This window comes from Theropithecus gelada, chromosome 4, assembly GCF_003255815.1.
Source record: "Theropithecus gelada isolate Dixy chromosome 4, Tgel_1.0, whole genome shotgun sequence".
In the NCBI taxonomy this organism is placed as follows: domain Eukaryota; kingdom Metazoa; phylum Chordata; class Mammalia; order Primates; family Cercopithecidae; genus Theropithecus; species Theropithecus gelada.
In genome coordinates, this window is record NC_037671.1 from 106,921,391 (window position 1) to 106,946,370 (window position 24,980).

At 40.7% G+C, this 24,980-nt stretch overlaps 1 protein-coding gene across 2 annotated transcripts in view; it reads right to left on the bottom strand.

Moving 5' to 3' along the window:
• The window catches only part of SCML4 (Scm polycomb group protein like 4), a 120,886-nt gene that overhangs the window by 48,504 nt on the left and 47,402 nt on the right, over positions 1 to 24,980 (bottom strand). Inside the window, exon 2 of one of the 2 annotated variants that reach the window (XM_025383205.1) lies at positions 20,556 to 20,770. The exons of the other annotated variant lie outside the window; for it this stretch is intronic. Within the exon in view, the coding sequence (XP_025238990.1) occupies positions 20,556 to 20,711 (156 nt within the window). The 5' untranslated portion in view covers positions 20,712 to 20,770. The remainder of the gene's footprint in view (positions 1 to 20,555; positions 20,771 to 24,980) is intronic. 2 annotated transcript variants of the gene reach the window in all.

A 24,980-nucleotide genomic window follows, 5' to 3' on the forward strand; every position in this document is an offset into this window, starting at 1 on the left:
TTTCTTTCTTTCTTTCTTTTTTGAGACGGAGTTTCACTTTTGTTGCCCAGGCTGGAGTGCAATGGTGCAATCTCAGCTCACCACAACCTCTGCCTCCCAGGTTCAAATGATTCTCTTGCCTCAGCCTCCCAAGTAGCTGGGATTACAGGTGCCCGCCACCACACCTAGCTAATTTTTGTATTTTTAGTAGAGACAGGCTTTCACCATGTTGGCCAGGCTGATCTTGAACTCCTGACCTCATGATCCACCCGCCTTGGCCCCCCAAAATGCTGGGATTACAGGTGTGAGCCACTCCCCCGGCCAACAGTCTTTCTGACTGTGGTCTTGAGAAAAGACTGAAAGAAGCAAAAGTGGGAGGACCACTAACCTACAGTAGCTGAGAGATGACAGTGGGTTGGATTGTGGTAATAGCAGTGGCGGTGATGAGAAGTAGACAGATCCTGGACATGTTTTGAAGGTGGAACCAACAAAATTTACCAACACATTGAATGTGGTATATGAGAGAAAGAAGGAAGTCAAAGATGACTTCAAGCATTGACACCAGGAGGGCTCTAGGTGGAGTAAGATTTTTTGTTGTTGTTGTTTGTTTTGAAGGGAAGGAGGATAGAGTGGAGGGGACTAGAGAAGATCAGGGGTGAGTTTTGGGCGTGTCAAGTTTAAGATATTTGCTAGACGTCCAAGTGGAGATATTACTAGACAGTTGCATCTGGTAGAGTATAGGGTTCTGGGGGAGAGCCTAAATGAAGACGTATGTTTGGGAATCATCAGTATAGAGTTGGTATGTCAGACCATAATAATGGAAGAGATCATCAGAGAAGTGAGTGTAGATAGAGAAGAGAAGGATCCAAACACTGAGCCCTGCAAGATTCCAACACAAAGAGCCTGGAGAAATGAGAAAGGAACAAGCAAAAGAAATCAGGAAAAAGCACCCAATGGGGTAGAAAGAAAACTGGGAGAGGGTGGGAGTATGGGAGTGAACGGAGAGGTTCTTTCAAGGAGGAGATAGTGGTTAACCACGCTAAATGCTCTGATTAGACAAGAAAGACTAGGAGTGGCCATTAGATTTAGCAATTTATTAACAAGAAAGGTGGTGGCACAGTGGGTTGAACTGGAATAAGAAGAAATCTTTGCCCTCATGGAACTGACATTCTAATGGCCGGCGGGGCGGGGAGACAATAAATGAATAAATAAGTATACGATATAGTATGTTAGAAGGTGATAAGAGGCAATGGTGAAAATAAAGAAGCAAAGGGCATGGGAAATGCAATTGAGGAGTTATACTTTGAGTTGAGATTTTAAAATAGGGTAGCTCCTGATTGGGAAAACGGAAAGAGAGGCACTGGGGTCAGTAAGTAAAGTCAACTCTTTCAAGGAGTTTTGTCAAAAAAGGGAGCAGAGAACTAGCCATAGCAAAGGAACAAAGTGGGATTAGAAGATTTTTTTGCCCCACAATGAGATACCACCTTGCTGGTAGCTATTAAGATAGCTACTATCAAAAAAAAAAATACAAAACAAAAAATAACAAAATGAAAACCCCCCAGTAAATAGTAAATGTTGGCAAGGATGTGGAGAAACTGGAATCCTTGTGCACTGTTCGTGGAAAAGAGTATGGCAGTTTTTCAAAAAATTAGAAATAAAATTACCATATGACCCAGCAATTCCATTTCTGAGTATATACCCCCCAAAATTGAAAATTGAAAATAGAGTCTCCAAGAGATATTTCACATCCACGTTCATGGCAACAGTATTTACAATAGCCAAAAGTCAAATGCATAGAGACGGAAAGTAGAATGGTAGTTGCCAGGAACTGGGGGAAGGTGGGAATGGGGAGTTACTGCTTAGTGGGTAGTTTTAATTTTGCAAGATGAAAATGTTCTGGAGATTGATTGCACAACAATGTGAATATACTTAACACTATTGAGTTTTATGGCAAACTCAATAATGGTAAATTTTAGAAATAATGGTTAATTTTATGTATTTTTTAGCAAAATTTTAAAAATTAATTTTAAGGATTCTTTGTTTTTTGTTTTTGAGATGGGAGAAAAAATAGTGTTTTAATGCTGATTAAAATAATCCAGTAGAGAGAGAAAAGTTGATTGTACAGAAGATTGCGTGGAGAACTGCTAGCATGAAAGGGCTTTGAGTAGGTGAGAGGGTAGGAGTGCATGAGGGAGGTCGTGGCCTAAGAAGAAACACATACTTTCCATCTATTGCAACAAGAAGGAAGACAGAATATAGAGGTTTGAATGCTGGGGTGGGTGGATGTGGAGGTGGGAGCTTGCCGAAGGTTTCTTCCCATGGCTTCCAATTTCCCCAAGATATGGAAGCTGAGTGGGAGGACAGAGGAGGTGGGTGTGGTCATGAACTGGGAGAGTAGGAGGGCTGGGGAGTGGAGCACGGCTGCTGAGTTGCATTGAGTGGGCACTGGGATGTGCAGAAATGAATGTGATATGAGATCAGTCAACAGCAAGCACATTGGCTGCACAGTGCTAAATGGGTGCTAAATTTGAGGCTCTCAAGGGAACCTCTATATTAATCAGAAACTATAATTAACAATAGAGATTTCATCTTATTCTGAGTGTGACATTTCAAAATTAAAGGACATATCCTGTAGGAATACACTGCTAAATATTGTAAACATAATTTAAAAGAAACCTCAGTCATGGGAATGGGAGATCATAAACCTGCTTTGACTCAGTGACTCTGACTTTGGTGTGACTTCCTCATCTGCCAAGTGTCATGAGGGTGGTGGCCATCATGCCTATCTATGCAGGCCATGCACCAAGGGTCCCCTGACTGCTTTTCCAGGAATGATATCCCGCTTTCCATGTCTTGTGATGGAGAGGCTGGTGGTGACAGGTTCCTGAGGACTTCAGGCAGTGACTTCTGGGATAATCCTGGCTAAATCCTCCTTCACAAGCTTAAAGCCCTTAACTCCCAACACAGAGATAATAATGCTCACTGGGGAAAAATGGAATTGGCAAATTATTTTTTCCTCTATGATCTTTAAGCAAATCACACAAAGATACTTGTGACTCTTCCCTAGAAAAATGACGATGATGATGATGATGACTAAAACGTAAGTATCCAGACACTGTTTACTGTTCATATAAACTTCCTAATGACTTTAACATCTAATGTTTTCTCACCATTCTAATATTTATCAGAGGCCAGGCATATTGGCTCACACCTGCAATCCCAGCACTTTGGGAGGCCAAGACGGGAGGATTGCTTGAGGTCTGGAGAAAAGGCTGGGCAACATAGTGAGACCTTGTTTATACTAAAAATTAAAAAAATTAGCCAGGCATGGTGGCATGTGCCTGCTGTTCCAGCTATTCGGGAGGCTGAGGCAGGAGGATTGCTTGAACCCAGGATCGAGGCTGCAGTGATCTATGATCATGCCACTACACTCCAGCCTGGGCAACAGAGACAGACCCTGTCTCAAAAAAAACAAAACAAAAGTTACTAGAAAGGAATCTGTTCATTGAACCCACCTCAAATGAAGTAATGGAATTATAATTGGCTGTTATTTCTGTCCATTTCCGCCCAAGTGAAATTACAGGGATTAGATTAAATCGCCTAACTGCAAGGAAACCTTCTGTATTCATCCAATCTGTAAAACAACTGCTAGACCTTTTGAATGAAAGAAAAAGTCACAAGCAACTATGGGTAGTATATGGCTTTTTAAAAATATCCTTTGCTAGATAATAAATCACTAGTAGAAATACCCTTTTGACTTAGCATTCAGAAATTTCAATCTCGTTGCTTAATATAAAGAATAAAAAGTAGCCTAGTGTAGAAAAGGGAGTCACCCATGATTTTAGAAAAGTCCTGAAATAGAAGAGCACAGATATGAGCCCACTGGCTAGAAACATTGCTGTGGTGTGATGAGGGGCCCAGTCCATCAGCACAAACCTCTCCCCAGTGGAATGGGGGGCTCCCTGTCTGTTGCAACCTATCCAACCTCTTCTCTGGCAGGGCATTTGTCTTTGTTGTTGTTGCCTTAGGTTTCTAAAAAAAAAAATGCTATTTTGTTTTTTAAATGGACAAAATAAAACAGAGTTTCTACCGTTCTTTAATATAAGGAGCAAAAACTCCTTGCAGACATGGCTAATTTTAGGACTAGGGTAGGGAATATACAAGGGGAGCCCAGATCATCTTGTAATGCCAGAAAGTAAGACAATACTAAGGAAACAAAACACACACAATGGTGGGGATTGGTTACAGGGACACAGGTGCCAACTGAAAGAGCTCCCAATGGCCAAATTCGGACCAAGAGGAACAACAAATAAATAATGCAGTAATGGATTATAACTCAAAGTATGAAATAAATATTCATGAATCCATACGGACATAAATAGGTGGTTGACTCAGTAAATAAAAGGGAAAGAACAAACAACTCTCACAGGCATAAAAATTTCAAATTTATGTAGACATCCCACCCTCAAGTAGGTGAAACATAACGCCCTACTCCTTACGAATGGGCTGTGCACAGTGAGTACTTCCAAAGAGTACAGTATGGAAATGGAGGGGAAATGTAACTTTACAATGGAGAAACTTGATAAATAAGACTTCAACCACATGATTGAGGTTAACATCATCAGTGATAAGTCATGTCACTAGCATGTACTCTCACGATATGATGAAAATGCCACGTCACCTCTGGCATCTTCTTCCCCAAGCCCCCTAACCCTAGTCTAATCATGAGAAAAACATGAGGCAAACTGAAATTGCAAAGCATTTTACAAAATACCCAACCAGTACTCCTCAAAACTGCCAAAGTCATCACAAAAGGAAATTCTGAGCAACTTTCCCAGCCCAGAGGACCTTAAGGAAACATGACAACTAAACGTTATGTAGTATCTTGGACGGGATCCTGGAATAGAATAGAATAGGGAAAAGCTAATTAAATCAGAGTAAAATATTGACTTTATTTAATAATGAAGTATTATGATAGGTTCACTAGTTGTGACAAACATACCACAGTAATATGAGATGTTAACAGTGGGGGGAAACCAGGTGCGGGGTACGTGAGAATTCTCTGTTTTATCTCTGCAACACTTCTGTAAACTGAAAACTATTCTAAAATAGTGTTTGTTTTCAAAATATTAAAAACAGGATGTGGCAGAGTAAACTGGGTAAATGGAGAGGAGGAGAGAAGAGAGGCCTCTTCCTGGCAGCAAGAACTGGAAGGAGCTTACAGCGCAGAACGCCATGCTCTGACATACAGGAGCTAATCCTGGGCCTTCAAAGCCAACATCCCTGCCCAAGTGCAAGTACAGTTGCCACATTTATGTGAGATTCAAAACCTCAACCCAGCAGGTGTGGTGACCCCTCATCCAAGGCAGGGTCTGTGCTTTGCCTCACTAGAGAATACTGCTGGGACAAAGCGACAGGGCAAAGTGTCCCTACCAGCTGGAGTCTCCACCAGAGGGACTGAGGAACCTGGAATCAGCTCATCTTTCTTCTCCATTTATAGAACCAAAATATGGGCCTGGGGAATTTCTGACTCCAGCTGTCATTTAAGGGAGGACCTTCTCTAAACATTTGCTAGAACACCACTGGAAAGAATTGGGAGGGGATTTGGGGGAAAACTGAGATGTGCGGCCAAGAGGACACTAAAGGGGAGAGGGTCGGTTGATGTAAAACTCAAGGATTTTTCTAGAAACCTCTGGCTTTGGCAGTAACAGAAATGCTAGCTAAACATTGTTTGACAGACTGGCAGCAAGAGGTGGATAATCTGAGGATGGAGAGTGTGGCTGAGGAAGGATGAGGATGTATAGAGGCTGCTGGCACATTCGCAGAGGGTAAGCCAACAAAGCAAAATTTTAAAATGTGTTTAGGGCACATGCAAAGGGATGCCAGCTTTGCATCTGGCTTGAATGTCCAGCGTGGCCTCTTGCTGACTCTGACGCTCAGTACTTAGGCACTCAGGGCCTGCCTTTCCTCATCTGTAAAGATAATAGCCCTCACACAGGGATGTAGTAAGAATTAAATGCAGAAGTTTACATAATGCAAAATGAGAACTCAATAAATGTTAATTGTCATTATTGGTGTATTATTATTGTTACTTTTAGAAATTCCAGAAATGCAAATAAGTCCCAAGTTTCTTGTTCATGCAGTGATGGCAGGAGGAGGAAACTGCCCATCTTTCCTGGAACCCATCTACATTTTCCATGCTTATCTCTTGGGGTCACATCTTCAGAAATCTCTGCAAAACCACCCTTTTTCCTCACACCTCGCAGATGATCCCCTCTGCAAATCATGCTTCCAATCCATCTTGAAATGGTTCCTAAGTGTTGCTCATGTAATAGCTATCCTTTCCAAGTGGCATCATTTAAGCCAAATCTAAAAAGGAAAAACAATAATTCATTCAATCAGACAGACATTTGTTCAACAAAAACTTCTTGAGCACCTACTATGTGCCAGGAACTGTTCTAGGTGCTGAAGATTCAGCTATGAATGGGGAAGATAAACTTCTTGTTCTCGATGAGAGCAACTACGTGACCAGGGTAGGCCTATAAAGGGGTGACATTTAAGTCAGGATCCGAGTGGCTAGAGGTAGCCTGCTGTGACTGGAGAAAGCTTTCCAGGCAGACAGAACAGCTTGTGCAAACATTCTAAAGCTTCGCTTCTTCAAGAAACCAGAGTGGTTGGAACTGTGGGCAAGCGTCAGAATGGTGCAAGGTGAGGTCAAGCTAGGTGGTTAGGATGAGATAATGGCAGTTTTCTAAGTTGGTGTTATGCATTGAATTGTGTCTCTCTAAAAAGACATATGTTTACATTCTAATCCCCTGTACCTACTAATATTGGTTTTATTTAGACATAGGGTCTTTGCAGACGTAATCAAGTTAAAATGAGTGCATACTGCATTAGGGTTGGTCTTAACCCAATGACTGGTGTGCTTATAAGAAGAAAAAAACTTGATACAGACACAGACACCTGTTTGGAGAGAATCCTATGTGACAACAGAGGCAGAGATTGGAGTAATGTGTTGACAGCCAAGAAACAGCAGGATTGTCGGCAACCACTAGAAGTTAGGAAGAGGCAAGAAAGGACCCTCCCCTGGAGTCTTCAGAGAGAGAGCATGGCCCTACTGACAGCCTGATTTCAGTCTTCCAGCCTCCAGAAAGGATGTTTTAAGCCACCCAGTTGGTAGTACTTTGTTACAGCAGCCCTAAGGAAACAAATACAGTCAGGATAACAGGTTTGGATTTTATTCTATGAGTGATGGAAATAATTACAGGATTTTAAGCAGGGAAACACATAAGCTAGTTTTCATTTTGTGAAAATAAATATGGTGCTAGGCCCAGTGGCTCACATCAGAATCTCTGAGTGCTGTTATCCTAGGAGGCTGAAGCAAGAGGGTCACTTGAGTTCACGAATTCAAGACCAGTCTGGACAAAATGGCAAAACCCTGTCTCTACAAAAAATACAAAAAAAAAAAAAAAAAAAAAACTGGCCAAGTGTGGTGGAATGCACCTTAGTCCCAGCTACTTAGGAGGCTGAGGTGGGAAGATGGTTTGAGCCTGGGAGGCAGAGGTTGCAGTGAGCCGAGATTGCACCACTGCACTCCAGCCTGGGAGACAGAGCCAGACCCTGTCTCAAAATAAATAAATACATAAATAAGGCTGCTGTTAGGCAGAATGGATGGGGAAGTTGAGGCAAAGTGCAGAAAAGAACACTGCTAAGGAGGTATCACGTTGTCTAGCTGAGAGACACTGGTGGCTAAACTAGGGTGGAAGTAGGGAGGTAGAAAGAATTGATTGGATTTAGGGTATACTTTGAGATGGAACTGAAGTGACAGGTGACAGAAAGCACAACATCCAGGAAAATGTCTACATCTATTCACAAAATCTTTGCTGTAATAGTACATTTTTATTATGTTATAAAACATCAGCATTTATTTCCTTATTGCTGATTTGGTTAACTTACTAACTAGACTTATTATTGGGCAATAATACTGACTTTGCCTCTAAGTTTCAAAACATTCCTTCTCTAATACTAAAGTAATAAACCTTCAGAATGGCACAGTAAAATTTCTGTGCAGAACTTTGGGAGAGGCATGAAGAAAAGGAAATAATCCATAATTCCTGGACATAATTTCAGTCAACTACATGTTGCCACCGCACTGCAGAGCAGTGGCAAGAATACAGGTCTTAGAGATAACAACTGACATTCTAGTCCTGGTTCTGCTGCCAACTCACATGGGACTCTGAGCAACTCACTCAGCTCCTCTAAGCTTCATCTTCCAAAGCCATTAAATGGGTTACACTTGTTCGTTTCTAAGCTTTTCCCAACTCATAATGTTGTGTGTGTAACTTTCATTAGATTATTTTTGAAAACATTAAAGAATTTGTGTCAAAACCAGTGTTAGTGCCGTATTTGGAATGTTAATGTAGCATTCTAAATTCTTTGAAGTCCTGTTTCTGGTAAGATGGAAAACTGGTTGTTAGGATCAATTGAAACTACTACAAATAATAAATAAATGCAAAAATGATTAAAAGTGTAGAGGAACTGACATATATAAAGAATAACCAGGCCAACATATAGGTGTAATCTGGACCGTGGGCATTGCTATGAAGCCCAGGGCTCACCCTAAGAGCTACAACCTCAGGATAAGGGCACGCCAGCTGTAGACTTGTCCCATCTTCTCCTACCCCTATCTGACTACAAGAAAAGTTGCCTTGACACTGAGGGAGGGGATTTGCAGAATCTCTGAGAAGATATTACCAGAAGCCAGATCTCACACAGATTTGCATCCCAAATTCACAGAACTTGGGTGATCAAGAAAACTTCAGGCTATGAATTTAGTTAAAAAATTACCCAATATGACAGTGTCTCAGGTGACTGGAAAGGCAAAAGAAAACACATCATCTCTGGAGAAAAGTTTCAAAGAAGTCTCAAAAATAATTTTTCAAGGTTGATGAATAACAGTCCAAAATACCCAAGCACATAAGGAAGCAAATGACTAAAGAAAGAATAAGCAATAAAAACACACAACAATAAAACCCCCAAAATATTAAGGTATTTCAATTATTGAACTTAGATTATAAAAACAACTATGATACTATGTATAAAGATATAAAGAACAAGCTTGAAAATATATCTGGGGAATGAAAGATGATTTAAAAAACAGTAAATTTGAAAAAGAAGCAAATTGAATTTTTATAAGTGGGAAATACAGTAACTAAAATTAAGGGGTAAATGGATAGACTTAACAGCATTGTAAACATAGCAAAAGAGAAAATTAATGAGCTTGAAGATATGTCAGAAGAAATTACCCAGAAAGCAGCACAGAAACCAATAGATGAAAACTATGGAAAAGAGGTTAAAAGACACGGGGAATATGAGAAGTTTGAAGCATTAGAGTTTCAGAAGAAAAGAATTTGGAAAATGGAAAGGAGATTATATTTGAAGAGATAATAGCAGAGAATTTTCCAAAACTGATGAAAGATTTCAACACACAGATTCAGGAAGCTCAGCAAATCCTAAATACGATGAATAAAATATAATTCCACACGTCAACACAATGAAGTGAAATTATAAAACACCAAAGACAGAGAGAAAAATCTTAAAATTAGATTAAAAATGCAGATTACTTTTCAAGAAACACCCAAATAAGCTAGAAAAGTAGTTGAGTTCTCTACAACAATGAACCCAGAATATAAATATAATACCTTTGGTTTTTTTTGTGTTTTTTTTTTTTTTTTTGAGACGGAGTCTCGCTCTGTCACCCATGCTGGAGTGCAGTGGTGCAATCTTGACTTACTGCAACTACCACTTCCTGGGTTCAAGTGCTTCTCCTGCCTCAGTCTCCCAAGTAGCTTGGATTACAGGCAGGCGCCATGCCAAGCGAATTTTCATATTCATCATGTTGGCCAGGCTGGTCTTGAACGCCTAATCTCAAGTGATCTGCCTGCCTTGGCCTCCCAAAGTGCTAGGATTACAGGCATGAGCCACCACACCTGGCGAAATATAATATCTTCTATGTTCTTCAAGGGAATAACTGACAATCTAGACTTCTACACCCAGAAAAAAAAAAAGTAGTTTTTTTTTTTTTTTCAAAAGTGAAGGTAAAATAAAGATACTTCCAAACAACAAAAACTGAGAGTTTATCATTAGAGGACCTGTATTAGAGGAGCTGCTTTTCATTTTACTTCAGGCAAAATGAAAGAAATCCAGGTGGAAGGTCTGATATGCAAAAATAAAGACTTTTTTAGAAGTGGTAAATAATTAGGTGAATTTAAATGAAAATGACTATGTAGAACAATAATAATGATGACTGGATGGGCTAAAAAAGAAAAAATTAAAATGTATGGCAACAATAATATATAAGTGTGGGGGGCAGAATATAAATGGAATTAAAGTATACTACGGTCCTTGTATTATTTAGGAAGAAGCAAAAGTATGGTCAACTTTAGACAACTCTAATAAGTAAGCATGCTGTAATTTTTAGAGTAACCGTTAATACAACAGAAAACAGAATGCTTGACCGCCAATGAATGGGAAAGAAAAAATTAAATAATAAAAAGTAACCCAAAAGAAGGCAGAAAAGCCAGGTAAAAGGAATATATAGAATACCAAAAAAAAAAAAAAAAAAAAATCAGTATAGATTTAAGCCCAAAGTTATTGGTAATTTTTAAAAATATAAATGGACTAAACATCTAATTAAAAGACAAAGATTGTCATATTAGATGTTATAGGTTGAAATGTGCCCCTCAAAAACATATTGAAATCTCAGCCCTCAGTACCTGTGAATGTGACCTTATTTGAAAATACAGTCTCTGCAGATGGTCGACTTAAGATGAGGTCATAAGTCTGAGTCTTAATCCAATGTGACTTGTATCCTTATACAAAATGGAAATATGGATGGAGAGGCAGACACACACAGATGGAAGATGATGGGAAGACATGGGGAGTAAGCTATCTACAAGCCAAGGAAAGCCTGACACTATCAGAAGCTGGGAGAGAGACATGGAACAGATTCTTCCTTACAGACTCAGAAAGAACCAACACTACCTACACCTTGATCATGAACTTGTAGCTGCCAAAACTCTGAGACAATAAATTTCTGTTGTTTAAGTCACCTAGTTTGTTGCGTTTTGTTACATCAGCCATAGAAAATAAATGCACTCGATTTTTTTTTCAAGGTCTCACTCCGTCACTCAAGCTATAGCACACTGGCACGATCATGACTTACTTCAGCTTTGAGTTCCTGGGCTCAAGCAATCCTTCCACCTTAGTCTCCCAAGTAGCTGGGACTACAGTTGTGCACCATCATAGTTGGCTAATTTATTTATTTTTTGTAGAGGCAGGGTCGTGCTATGTTGCCCAGGCTTGTCTCAAACTCTTAGGCTCAAGTGATCCTGCTGCCTAGCCTCCCAAAGTGCTGGAATTACAAGCATGAGCCATGATGCCCAGCCTAGATTTTTGCTTTTTCGATTATGTTCCCCTTCCTTTCCTTCCTTTCTGTTATGGACTGAATGTTTGTGTCCCTCCAAAATTCATATGTTGAAGTACTAACTCCCAGTGTGAAGGTATTTGGAGGTGGAGCCTTTGGGAGGTAATTAGGTTTAGATGGGGTCATGAGAGTGGGCCCCATGAAGAGATTCATGTTCTTTTTTTTGTATGTTTTTGAGACAGAGTCTCGCTCTGTCACCCAGGCTGGAGTGCAGTGGCACCATCCCAGCTCACTGCAACCTCCATCTCCCAGGTTTAAGCAATTCTCCTGCCTCAGCCTTCCATGTAGCTTGGATTACAGGCACCTGCCATCATACTAGGCTAATTTTTGTATTTTTAGTAGAGACAGGGTTTCACCGTGTTGGCTAGGCTAGTCTCAAACTCCTGACCTCAAGTGATCTGCCTGCCTCAGCCTTCCAAAGTGCTGGGGCTACAGAGGTGAGCCACCACGCCCAGCCGCATTGCCTGAATTTTTAAAATCAGAATTAGAAAAACAGGATGAAGAGAAAAATAAGCAATGAATGGATGATTCTTATTTTCTGGAAGTTTCTACTGAAACTTCCTGGCCAGGATTAGTGTTCTTAAAAGAAGAGGAAGAGAGGTCAGAGCGCTTGCTCTCTCTGCCATGTGAGGACACAGTAAAAAGGCAGCCGTTGCCAAGACAGCCCTCACCAGAACTGAATCCTGCTGCACCTTGATCTTGGACTTTACAGCCTCCAGAATGATGACAAAATTATTTTCTATATTGAAGCCACCCAGGCTATGGTATTTTGGTATGGCAGCCCAAGCTGACTAGATAACTCCCCACCTCTATTTAAGGAAGACTAACTTTGTCCATGTCCCTGCCCATAGCTTTCCCTGTGGACACATTTCTCCTTGGAACTCACATTCTTTCTTCATACAAAACTCCCTTGGGGTTCTGAGGAGATGCTGCAGGGGAGCAAAGTTAGAAGAAATTGAATAACTTACCATGTTTAACCTCAAACTTTAGTCTAAAAACTTGCCTGCTGGAAATGCAAATTGGTTCCAATAACAAGAATCTTGTGGCCAGTGACCTAATTTCATTCCTAGGAGTCAGCCCGTAACTAGGTCTACTCATACCTTTTTCCTTCTGCACTTGGGGGAAGATATTAAACACCCAAGAGATGGAAGGGCTGGTACCGTTTGGCCTTGAGGTCAGCTTTGGTCAATTCTGGGATTCTAATTAAATAATCATTGCACTAACACTTTCTTAGGAAAGTAAAATTACCCAAATAGAATAGATTGCCTTCATCACAGTGAAAGCAGAAGGAGATGCTTGGAGATGGAAGTGGAATAGCCCACCCTTTCTTGTGCCTTTCAGAGACGCAAAAGAGGTGGGATAGGATTCAGATGCTGGGGCTTTCTCCCACCAACTCTTTGTTGGGTTCATATGCTGGTCTGTATCCAGAGAGGGGCTGAGACTGGTGAGGAGTTGGAGAGGGCTCCTGCTCTGCCTGAGGTGGGAAGGAATGGTTTCATTTCCTCCTCACTGAAGGAACCCAAGAGAGGAGAGAGTGAAGCTAGTATTCCATGGGTACCAGGAGAGAGAAGGAAGAAAAAGAAAAACAAAAAAGTACTATCTGATATGGTTTCACTGTGTCCCCATCCAAATCTCATCTTGTATTGTAGCTCCCATAATTCCCACGTGTTGAGGAGGGACCCAGTGGGAGATAATTGAATCATGGGGGTGATTTTTCCCATATTGTTCTCATGGTAGTGAATAAGTTTCACCAGATCCAATGGTTTTTAAGGGGAAACCCCTTTTGCTTGACTCTCATTCTCTCTTGTCTGCCGCCATGTAAGACATACCTTTTGCCTTCCACCATGACTGTGAGGCCTCCCTGGTCACGTGGAACTCTGAGTCCATTAAACCTCTTTGTCTTTATAAATTACCCAGTCTCAGATATCTCTTTATCAGCAGCACGAAAACAGACTAATATACTGTCCTTAAATAAAGAAGAATTCAGAAAAACACCTATCCATGAGAGTCATTTAACGGAAGCTGTCTGCTATGGCCTGCAATCCTAACAATCTTTAGTAGAAACCACACATTTCAAGAACTGCTTGGTGTGACTGGGTTTCTTACAGAAAGTGGTGAGGGGGTCAAGTTCTGTGCATCAGTGGCAACGGGATCAAAACCGTCAGCCCAGCTGATGAGAGCGGGGACATGGACCATCCGGGTACCAGCATCCTGAGCCCAGCAGAACTCTGATCAGCCAGGGGCTGGAGCCAGCTTGTACTAGTCCATGACAGAGGATTGTTACATCTTCAGGAGTATTGCAAGTGGATTGTTAAACACAGCCCTTATTAAAAATTATGAGGCGGAGCTTGCAGTGAGCTGAGATTGCACCATTGCACTCCAGTCTGGGCAACAGAGTGAGACTCTGTCTCAAAAAAGATTTTAAAAATAAAAATTACAGTATATATACTTACAAGTTAATAAAGTTTGTAGGGAGTCTCTGAACCTGCTCTGGTTCAGGAGGCTGCCCCATTCACAAATCTTTTTTACTTAGTGAAACTAAACAAACAAACAAATAAAACGTTTGTTAAAAACAAAAGTAATAAATACTGACAACTCATCACTTTCTAATTTTACGACTGCATCTGTATTTCCAAGGGTTTGCTGCTGTACATCTTTTCCCAAATCCATATTCAGGGACATCACATTGGTGGCTCAATATTGGCCATGAAGGGAATATTTACACCTTAGAATCTACAAAATGCTGTGAATTAGAGCTGGGCTTATTATTATGTTGATTTATAGACTTTAAAAAGTGATGGAGAAAATTCTAAAAATGCCAATTAAACTTAAAAGCATGTCATGTCTATAGCTGTTACACTGTGAATAGCACAAAAAAACTTAAATTCTTTTTTGTCTTCAAAAACTATTATCCAATCCAGGCACGGTGGCACATGCCTGTAGTCCCAGTTGCTTGGGAGGCTGAGGCAGAAGGACTGCTCAAGGCCAAGAGTTCAAGGTTGGCGGGGTACAGTCCTCACACCTATAATCCTAGTACTTTGGGAGGCCCAAGTGGGCGGATCACCTGAGGTCAAGAGTTCAAGACCAGCCTGGCCAACATGGTGAAACCCTGTCTCTACTAAAAATACAAAAATTAGCCAGGTGTGGTGGTGCACGCCTGTAATCCCAGCTACTCAGGAGGCTGAGGCAGGAGAATTGCTTGAACCTAGGAGGCGGAGGTTGCATTGAGCCAAGATTGTGCCACTGCACTCCAGCCTGTGCGATAATGTGAGACTCCGTGTCCAAAAAAAGAAAAAAAAAGGAGTTCAAGGTTGCAGTGAGCTATGATCTCGCTCCTGAATAACCACTGCACTCCAGCCTGGGCAACATAGCATAATTAAACCCTATCCAAATGAAAAACAAAACTATTATCAAATTTAGCAAGGAAGTCATTCGCAATCTTGACTAACAAGGAAAACTCTGACATACAGCCTCACTGTTTACGCTTATTTTACTCTTTTAACATGAGTGAAATAACAACTAACATTCATGTCAGAGCTACGCTCAGAGTGCCGGCTGTAAAACATTTACCAGCCTACCACTGCCTCACATCCACCACTGAGCCTCAGCCCTGACCCCTGTTCCAGCCTTGGGTGCATGGGCATTGGGGGGTAGGCAACAGAAGACACACGAGAGACAGTCCCTACCCTAGGTGCTGCACAATGTTCAACCCAAGGAAATGGCCCCCGCCTTGTGACTGTGTCATAATTTCCCCCACAGACCACAGACGGCAATCCATACCTACCATCAGCAAGAGAGGGGCCCTGGGAAGAGGCACAGGAATGGTATTAGGTAGCCACTCTTCCCATCTGTACCACTAAGCTATCTTTTTTTCTTTTTTTGAGACAGAGTCTCACCCTGTCACCAGGCTGGAGTGCAGTGGTGCGATCTTGGCTCACTGCAACCTCCGACTCCCTGGTTCAAGTGATTCTCCTGCCTCAGCCTCTCCTGACATGAGTAGCTGGAATTACTGACACGCACCACCACGCCCAGCTAATTTTTGTATTTTTGGTAGAGACAGGGTTTCACCATGTTGTCCAGGATGGTCTCGATCTCCCGACCTCATGATCCACCCACCTCAGCCTCCCAAAGTGCTGAGATTACAGGCATGGGCCACCACGCCTGGCCTATTAACCTGTCTTTAATGTCTGTAATACAACTCCAAGCAATACAACATCTGGACTGCCACAGAACCAGTGATGCCAGTTCAACAGTTCTGATGAAAACACGTTTAGAAAGAGGCTTTAAACAAATGTTGAGACAAACAAACAAAAACCCTTTCTACTTAAATTTGAATATTCTCTTACTTGAGATTTTTGTGAACTTGACTCTCTTGTTACACAGGGCAAAGAACCCCTACTTTTTCGGAAAAAAATAATAAGGAAGAGAGAACAAAACAATCCAAAGTACTGAAGGATTACAAAACATTGCATTTACTCATATTAATTAGAAAATTACTTTATCAAGTGAATTTTCCAGTTAACTAAGCCTGTCCTTTAGGTCCTCAACAGTAGCTGCTAGCTGTTCCCAAATACCCATTCTCCTTTCTTCCTTTAATAATGGACTTCCTGAATTTTAGCTGATCACTCGGTAACGAGCACTGCATTTTCTAGCTTTCCTTGGAGCTATGGGTGGCCGAGTGACTAACTGCTGGCCTGGGGAATGCAAATTGTAATGGATGTGCGACTTCGAAAGTTGAGCCCTTCAAGGAGACAGGCATGCCCTCTGCTAGCTCTGTGTTCCCATTCTGTTGTCTAAAACAGTGGGACAGTGGGACAGTGGGACAGTGGGACCTGGAGCAGCCATATTAGACCAGGAGGTAGAAACTGTGTGTTAACAATGGAAGACCTGGCAGGGCCTGGTGGCTCACACCTGTAACCAGCCCAGCGCTTTGGGAGGCTGAGGCAAGAGGATCTCTTGAGCCTAGGCATTCAAGACCAGTCTGGGGAACTCGGTGAGACTTCTTCTGTACAAAAAAAAAAAAAAAAAAAAAGTAAGGCATGGTGGCATGCATCTGTATTCCCCACAGCTCAGTTGCTTGACCCAGGAAGGTCGAGGCTACGTGAGCTGTGATAGTGCCACTGCACTCCAGCCTAGGTGACAAGCAACAATACAGGAACAGCCCGGGTCCCCACCCCACGGAGCCATCATACCAGCCTTCCCACACTTTAACATGAGGGAGAAATTAGCTTCTTTTTTCTTTAAAGCCACTATTATTTGGCCCTTGTAACAGCAGCTGAATTTGTATCCCGAATTACATAATTACCCACATTTTAAGTCATTTTGTTGTTAACATTTCAAGGATGATATCCTTTCTAGAACACGCCGCACCTTTCTTAACTCATTAAACAGAGCAAACAGAACATCATTTACTCTTTTTTAACTTGAGAAGCCTAATTGCTGTTCTGAACAATAATACAAGGCGATGGCTGAGGAGTGGAGGGCTGCTGCCTCCTGTGGGCTTGGTTCATTTATGCCTAAGTCTTGCAGTTTTTCTGCAGTTCTTTCCTCTCACTCTCAAACTATCAAGGATCAAATAAGAAATACACATAAAATGCTTCCACTTGGAACCTCAAACGTAAAAGTATTCAATAAATATTTTGTTTGATTATGATTGCTATTAGTATTATTATTACTTTGTATTGGGGACAAACAGCTATTTTTCAAAACTCAGCACTTGTTTCTTCTGCTTAAATAAAAATCTCAACCAGGAAGACACAGAAGATTGAAATCCCACTATTAGAGTCATTATAACCAGCTGCCTCAACAGAATGGAAACTACGATTTGTTCTTAGTGCAGCACGTCTCTGTTTCTTTAAAAATACCTTGGTGGTCTTTTTGGTCATGAAATGTAAGGAAAATCTACCTATTGATCTTGGGGAGTCTCTGAACTAAGGACCTCAACCAATAGCAGATGTTTCAAATGGAGAGGTAAATGCTCTCTTTGATAATGAACAAGGCTATTTTCATGGTAGTCAGAGTATGGCTCTTCATAGAACATACGATGTTCAGAGGTTTTGCTTTCTTTGACCAGGGCAAGAAGCGGGCAGTAGCACCATAAAATGTGATACTCTTCCAGCTGTGAGCCTGCCCCAGCCATGTGGCTGCAAGCCTGGGGCCAAGAGGGAGATGGCCAGATGGGCCCTGGGAGGGGGCCTGAACTATGAACTCTAGAGCATTGATACCTGACCACCAGTGTAACCCTCCCTTATCTGCCTGCAATTCACTCATGTTATCCTCAAGACTCAGGGAGCAGTTAAGTGTCACAGCCTGTGTTACATGTTCTTGGGTCTTGAAGGGAGGTCTTGGACAAGAGAGAGTTCCCACATGTGCACAGAGGTGATTGACAGAGCAGCTGGGGCAGCACCAGGCAAGAAGTGACAAATGTCAACCAGTATAGACTTGTTACACGGTCAACACAATGAGGCATCCTCAGAATCTCTTGGAGAAGAGCCTGCCAAAGACTCAGAAACATACTATTTCATTATGATGCTATTATTAACACCAATATATCATTGTAATAATGTTATTGATATGATAAAATTATGTTATGTCTTATTTTATAAGATTGATATTATTGTATTATTTCTCTCTTGTTAGTATATTATCATCTCATTACAAAAGTAATTATTATTCTCCCAGTGTCCAGCTGTGTATACAGTCTTCTCCCCCAAAATACCTTCCCCTTCAAATCTAAGGCTACTAACCAGCTGTAATTGAGCTTGCAAGAAACATGTTAACAAAAAATGTAAACAAATTCTGATGGAAGGCCTGGAAGCATTTTCTTAGCAATGAAATACAAGATCTTTAAAAGTTAGACCAAGTAATATCTTACTTTGCTTGGTCAGGATTTTTTTTAATAACTTCTGGCTCCCCAACTGTGTCCCAGATAGTTAAAATTGTCAAATTAGTGGCCATTTGGCAAATGGAGTGAAACTGTACAATTTCTGAGCGGCTCCTTCACAATTAAAGTCCTGTCATTAATGGTAAAATGGGGTGTCCAGGTCTAGGAAATTGTCAAAATAAAACTGGGGAGATTAACAGGTTGCCAATTTTATTTTGTCAACTAAGAACATTTTTAAAAATTACTAAATACTATTAACATACAACATTAATAAAACAAAACATTTTACCGCCAAGATAATAGGAAGCAGATATTTCAGAATAAAGGGTCATCGTTTAAGAGGAATCATTTGAACTTTATGAAGACTTTCAAATGGCTATTGTTTTTCTTATGTCACCATGGATGGGTGGGAACTTCACACAGACTGCCACCTGGTTTAGAACTATTATTCTAGAACATTAAGCCCATATCTTGGGAAGCTGTCTGGGAGTTGTTGGCCTAAAATTATTTCCATACATTTTCCTAAATATATGGGAAGTGGATTCAAGGAAGAGCGGTGGTCTACTTCCCACAAGAGAAATTCTATGAGGAATTGGGAAGAGACTGCCTGCTTTGGGCAGAGCCCTGTATTATCAGCCAACCAACCCCAAAGATTTCTTCCTGATCTGAGTTATCTCTGAGTGTCACCAGCACTGGAAACTACCCTTTTGAGGAGACAGGAAAAATTGGGAAATCAGGTTCATTTCATGGAATGAATTTTTAATCCTTCCTGGCCCCAGGAATGCTGAGTCTGTTGGTAATTTTCATTCTTGGGTCACAGCCCCCAGGAGAGTGGGAGAAAGGCCAAATAGGAGAGAGAAGTCTTCAGTATGTTTCTTCGGATCCTGGATTTACTCCCTGGATCTATAAACAGAAAGGCCGCCCTGCTCCAGCCCTCCAGATGCAATTCCCAGAAGCCAGCAACTGCACAGGTAGCTGAGCGGGTGAGACTGGTGCTACGCCGGTTTCAGAGACAGTTCTAAAGCTGGCATGAACATGAAAGAAAGGAGATTCTTGTTGTTAGAAAAACAACCAGTGAGAGAAAACTTTACCTCATGAGATAGCTGAGTAAAAGCTTCTTTTACTAAAATCAATGACCCCAAACTAACTTGGAGGAGCCTTCCTCCCACCTGCTGATTTTATTTTCCAGCATTTTATTTCCAGAATTTTATTTTCCAGCATTTGGAAGAACTATGGAGAACCAAAGGGATAAAGGTTGAATTCATTACCAACTCTTCCAGAAGCTCTTTCTACTGACCTGAAATAATTTCCATATATTTTCCTAAAAAATTTGCATTCTGGTTTCAGTATTCAGATCTCAAGATGGAAACATAAGCCTTTATTTCACGAAAAATAGATGAAGGAAAACTTCTGAAGCTCATTTTCTAATGCCCAAAAGGTTTGTGAAGAACAAGTGTAACATTTTTTTCCTCTCTAGTAGCCTATTCAAAAACATCTTAGAGAAGCAGCCCTCCCTTGGGTTTGAGCTGGTTTATGATTGTGGTTGCATCAGAGGATTTATTCTCCATCCTAGCCTCTCCAAATCACTGCTAATTCTTAAAAGGGTCACGGGAATACAGTTTTGCCTGATATGCCTTCTTGTAGCCAAACTTGATGTCAGCACCTTTTAGGCATGGGAAACTAGGAATTAACACGTTGAATTTTCATTATGACTCTCTGTGTTGAGGTTCTATTTGGGAAGACTTTCCCATGTCCTTTGACACTGGCCTGCTCGCATTATTAATTTAAATGTCTCAGAAACATCATCTGCTCCTGCTAAAATAAATGACAAATGAGTTCTGGAAAGTGGCTTCAAGATTTACCCTAGTAGGAACAGTCAGGGGAAAGCTCAGTGTCTGAAACACTAATTTAGATGCAAGGTTTAATAATGTGTGTTTAGCGATGACCCTAAAATCTGCTCGCTCACAACTTTCCCCATCTGGTGTAATTTGCTTTCTCCACTTGGAAAAATGCACACGACAGCATGCATTATGTGCCGTGTTGTAACAATGAGACCTCGTCCGTCACATGCTTCACCAAGGGAGGCTTATTTCTCATCCTATCTCTACCAAGCTCCCAACCTCTAGTGGCATTTTGCAGTGCAGGTCTGACCAAGTACCCATGCCCCAGCCCAATACCACTTTGGAGAAGGAGATGATGGAGCCGTACCTTGTACCCGGGTTTCCGCCCTCTTTTCTTTGGGATCTTCACTGCTGGTAAAGAGCCAGCTGAAGCAGAATAAAGGTTATGAACTGCCATCTTCATAGGTGTGGAGTGAAGTGAGGGTCGGCCTCGCTTTCTCCCCGGGATCCTCTGAGACTGCATTTCTGCTGGTGCCAGTCTTACAGAATGAGGTGACAAATCGCTCACAGGCAGAAGAGGTGCTAAGAATTAGTCCAGACACAAAGCAAAACAAAAACAGAAGTGTTTGTTTGGTTTGCAAGGCAAACATGATTCTATTTGGTGATTTTGGCGATACCTACCACTTATTGGAAGGGAAGACCAAATATGAAGGAGCTAGGTACCACTAGATGCATTTACTATGCTGTTGGGCTTCTGTGGGAAGTTAACTGGTGTAATTTTAAGGATGTTGAATTTCCATGGGGCAAGTGAAGTAGGGAAGATACTGGCTAGGCAAAGAAAACAATAGTTTCCCAGCTCCAAACACAGCTGATAATGTCACCAGCAACAAAATGACTTTGTTTGTATCTCAGTTTCCTCAGTTAGTTCAACTTTGAACTATTGTAACAATAATATTAAATAAACAAAGCCACTGTCTCATGTTCACTTGTATCTCTTTGGTTGAGTTATAAATTATCATGACCTCTTTTTCTCTTGAAAGAAATTTAAAAGAAATTTAAATTTATCAAATCAATTGTATGAAAGTTGACGATGTCCCTCTATCAAAATGTGGACAGAGATTTACATACAGATATATTCATTTTAGCATGATTTAGAATTGCAAAATTAAAATGGATGCAACCCAAATAATAAACAATAAGAGAATATGTAATATATCTGCAGAATAAAACAATCAACTAGTTAAAAGTCTTTAATGGCACTTTTTGGATAGCGTGATGTTGAATAAAAAAAGCATCACACATTAAAATGACCTCAACTATGCAAAAAATGTGTATGGTAAAAAAAGTGGAAGGAGACATGCTAAAATGCCACCAAGGCAAGGATGGCAAGACTATGGGTAATTTTTCAACATGTACAATCCTTTGTAAAGATACCCTACATACTACAATAATCTTAGCATGGCACTAAAAATATAAATAATAAGGCCAGACATGCCAAGCACACTGGCTCATGCCTGTAATCCCAGCACTTTGGGAAGCTGAGGCTGGTAGATCACTTGAGCCTAGGAGTTCGAGACTAGCCTGGACAACATAGCGAAACCCCATCTCTACTAAGAATACAAAAATTAGCTGGGCATGGTTGCCCACACCTGTAATCCCAGCTACTTGGGAGGCTGAGGCAGGAGAATTGCTTAAACCAGGGAGGCAGAGGTTGCAGTGAGCTGAGATCGCAGCACTACATACCAGCCTGGGTGACAGAGCAAGGTTGTCTCAAAAATAAATAAATAAATAAATAAATAAATAAATAAATAAATAAACTTCTTAGGTAGAATTAATTGCCTAAACCTTGAAGCAAGAGGTAGTCGATCAAACTTGACTCAAACAACATAGTGGTCTCATGAGCTCAGGGATCAGACTTCCTGGAATGTTCAGGAATGTGATGAATGAGGCAGAACTTTAGACTTTGATTCAGGGAGGATAAAATTCATTTTTAAGGATTAGTGGTACCTTACAGTGGAAATGAGAGGCTTCTGCCCAAAAGCCTGTAGAAGCAGATGGGGAAGATGATGGGCACAGTCCCTACACCCTGGCCTGGGCCTTGTCTACAAGAACAAGATTGCTCTGCTCAGCACAGAAAATATAAAATAGTGGAAGTTCTTAAAAACATGATGGGAAATATTGGGTATCCTTTATAGATTTAAGGTCACTTTGTTAATTTTCTGAATATGAACAGTATTCTATCAATAATCTTGATTGTTCTTTGAAATACCATAGGTAGTAAATAGAATTTTAAAGTATAAATTTATTTATTGAATGCACTGTTAAATAGAAAACAGTGCACTGTTAGACAGATAGACAAGGTGTTTTGGATATGAATTTTTTTTTTCTGTTCTTGTGAGTTTAAGAAAAATACTCGATCCCACTGATTCTAAGAAGCATATTTTTCATACATTAACATCTCTGAAATCAGGGTGCACCCTACAGTGTGTCAGAATTCCATAGGGAACATTTTTTTTTCTATCTTAGTAGAACATAATATAATGACAGGTGATATAACTAAAGGTATCTTAGAGTCAATCAGTTAGGATAAGGGACTATAAGCTCATTAACATGTAAACAAAAAAATCACCCTACTTCTAGACTTAGTGCCTATACTCCACAGTGCCAATAAATATGCAAAATATTTGTTTTCCAAAAAGAGGCTACTAAAAACATTGAAGAACCACCAAATGTATTGAATAAGATTTTCGCTATGTGAAAGTTGATCTGAGTCTAATTTTGAACTATTCTCATCAAGTTTCTATGTCTTCCTTATTATCTCTATAGACTTTAAACTCAGGAATTATTTTTTTCCTAGTTTAGGACATGCTTCTCTACTTTACTACTTTGTCTTTACTGAGGAGTAAAGACAACTTATCCAGTAACATCAATATCCGAAGTCAACAAGAGAAAAAGCATGATCAGCTTGGGCGCGGTGGCTCACACCTGTAATCCCAGCACATTGGGAGGCCAAGGTGGGTGGATCATCTGAGGTCAGGAGTTCGAAACCAGCCTGGCCAACAGGCTGGTAAAATCCAAAAACAAGCCAGGTATGGTGGCATGGATCTGTAGTGCCAGCTATTCGGGAGGGTGATGTTCGAGAACCTCTTGAGCCCGGAAGGCAGAGGTAGCAGTGAGCGGAGATCACACCACTGCACTCTGGCCTGGGAGACAGAGTGAGACCCTATCTCAGAAAAAAAAAGAAAGGAAGAAAGGAAGAAATAAAGGAAGAAAGGAAGAAGAAAAGAGAAGAAAAGAAAAGGAAAGAAAAAAGAAAGAAAGAAAGAGAGAGAGAAAGAAAAGAAAGAGAAAGAAAGAAAGAAAGAAAAAGAAAGAAAGAAAAAGAAAGAAAGAAAGAAAGAAAGAAAGAAAGAAAGAAAGAAAGAAAGAAAGAAAGAAAGAAAGAAAGAAAGGAAGAAAGAAAGAAGGAGAAAAAAAGAAAACCCACAATCAGAGAAGGCATCGCATCTCTTTTCTCTCTTGTGGAAAAGGTAGTCCTCTTGAAAGATAAATTGACTGCAGTTCTTTCCTGGTGAGTTGTAATGCTCTGAGATGCTTCCTCACAAACTCTCCTGATAAATAGCGTTTGAAGAGTAAAAGAGGGGTAACCAATTAACTAGCCCCAATATCCTAAGAATTTTTATCATTCAAATTAAATTTTTACAAAAATTCCTCAATAACTCAATTTTTTCTTTGAAAAAAAGTCCTCTTTTAAGCTGGGTTTTCCATTGTTCTGCTTCCCTGTCGCTATTGTGAGGGAAAAACAGGACTTGGGTTGCTTTCTACTTCTTGCCTTCCACAGCAGCACACTCATTCTAGAGAGCATGAAGGAGCTTTCCAGGCAACTACATCTCAGAAATACATTTTACGCTAATGGAGCAACAATGAACCGGGATTGGTGGAATGCTAGGTACCACAGCAACTGGGGAGATATTTGGAGCTAGGAAGTCTTCCCACAGTCTTTTCAATTCAGGAAGATATTCTTCCCTAACTGCTTGTTGCAAGTAAGTACAATTTTAAGGAACAAGTGAGAAGACTCTTAAAAATTGAAGAGGTCATTTTAACCACAGGGGATTCTCTAAATGTCTCCTTGATATAAATTTGAGGGGTTTAGAGGAAAGCACTTTTAAAGTGGCTTTTCAATAACAGACCCAGACACTTTGGAAAAGATGATAGCCAAAGTGCAGGTACCCCAAAATATCCCTTTCCAAAACTAAGACATGAACAAAAAAAGTAAAAATAACAAAGCTCAATACTGAAAATAAGGAAGAGTCTCAGTCTTGGAATGCAATGGAAATAAGACCAGTGAGATTTTTAAAAGGGAGAACATGGCTGTGGCAGATGAGCAGTGAAAATTTATCATGTTTAAAGAAAAGCTCAAAAGTAATTTCAAAACAAAAATACTCAAAGGTATATTAATAGACTGTCTTCCAGAATGAAGAGGCCCTCTGAGTCTTAAGAAAATTTATTTCAAAAATTGTCTGGGTGGGGTGGCTCACACCTGTAATCCCAGCACTTTGGGAGGCCGAAGTGGACGGATCACCTGAGGTCAGGAGTTCGAGACCAGCCTGGCCAACGTGGGGAAATCCCATCTCTACCAAAAATACAAAAAATTAGCTAGGCACGGTGGCAGGTGCCTGTAATCCCAACTACTAGGGAGGCTGAGGCAGGTTGCAGTGAGCTAAGATCGTGCCACTGCACTCCAGCCTGAGTGTGACAGAGTGAGACTCCATCTCAAAAAAAGAAAGAAAAG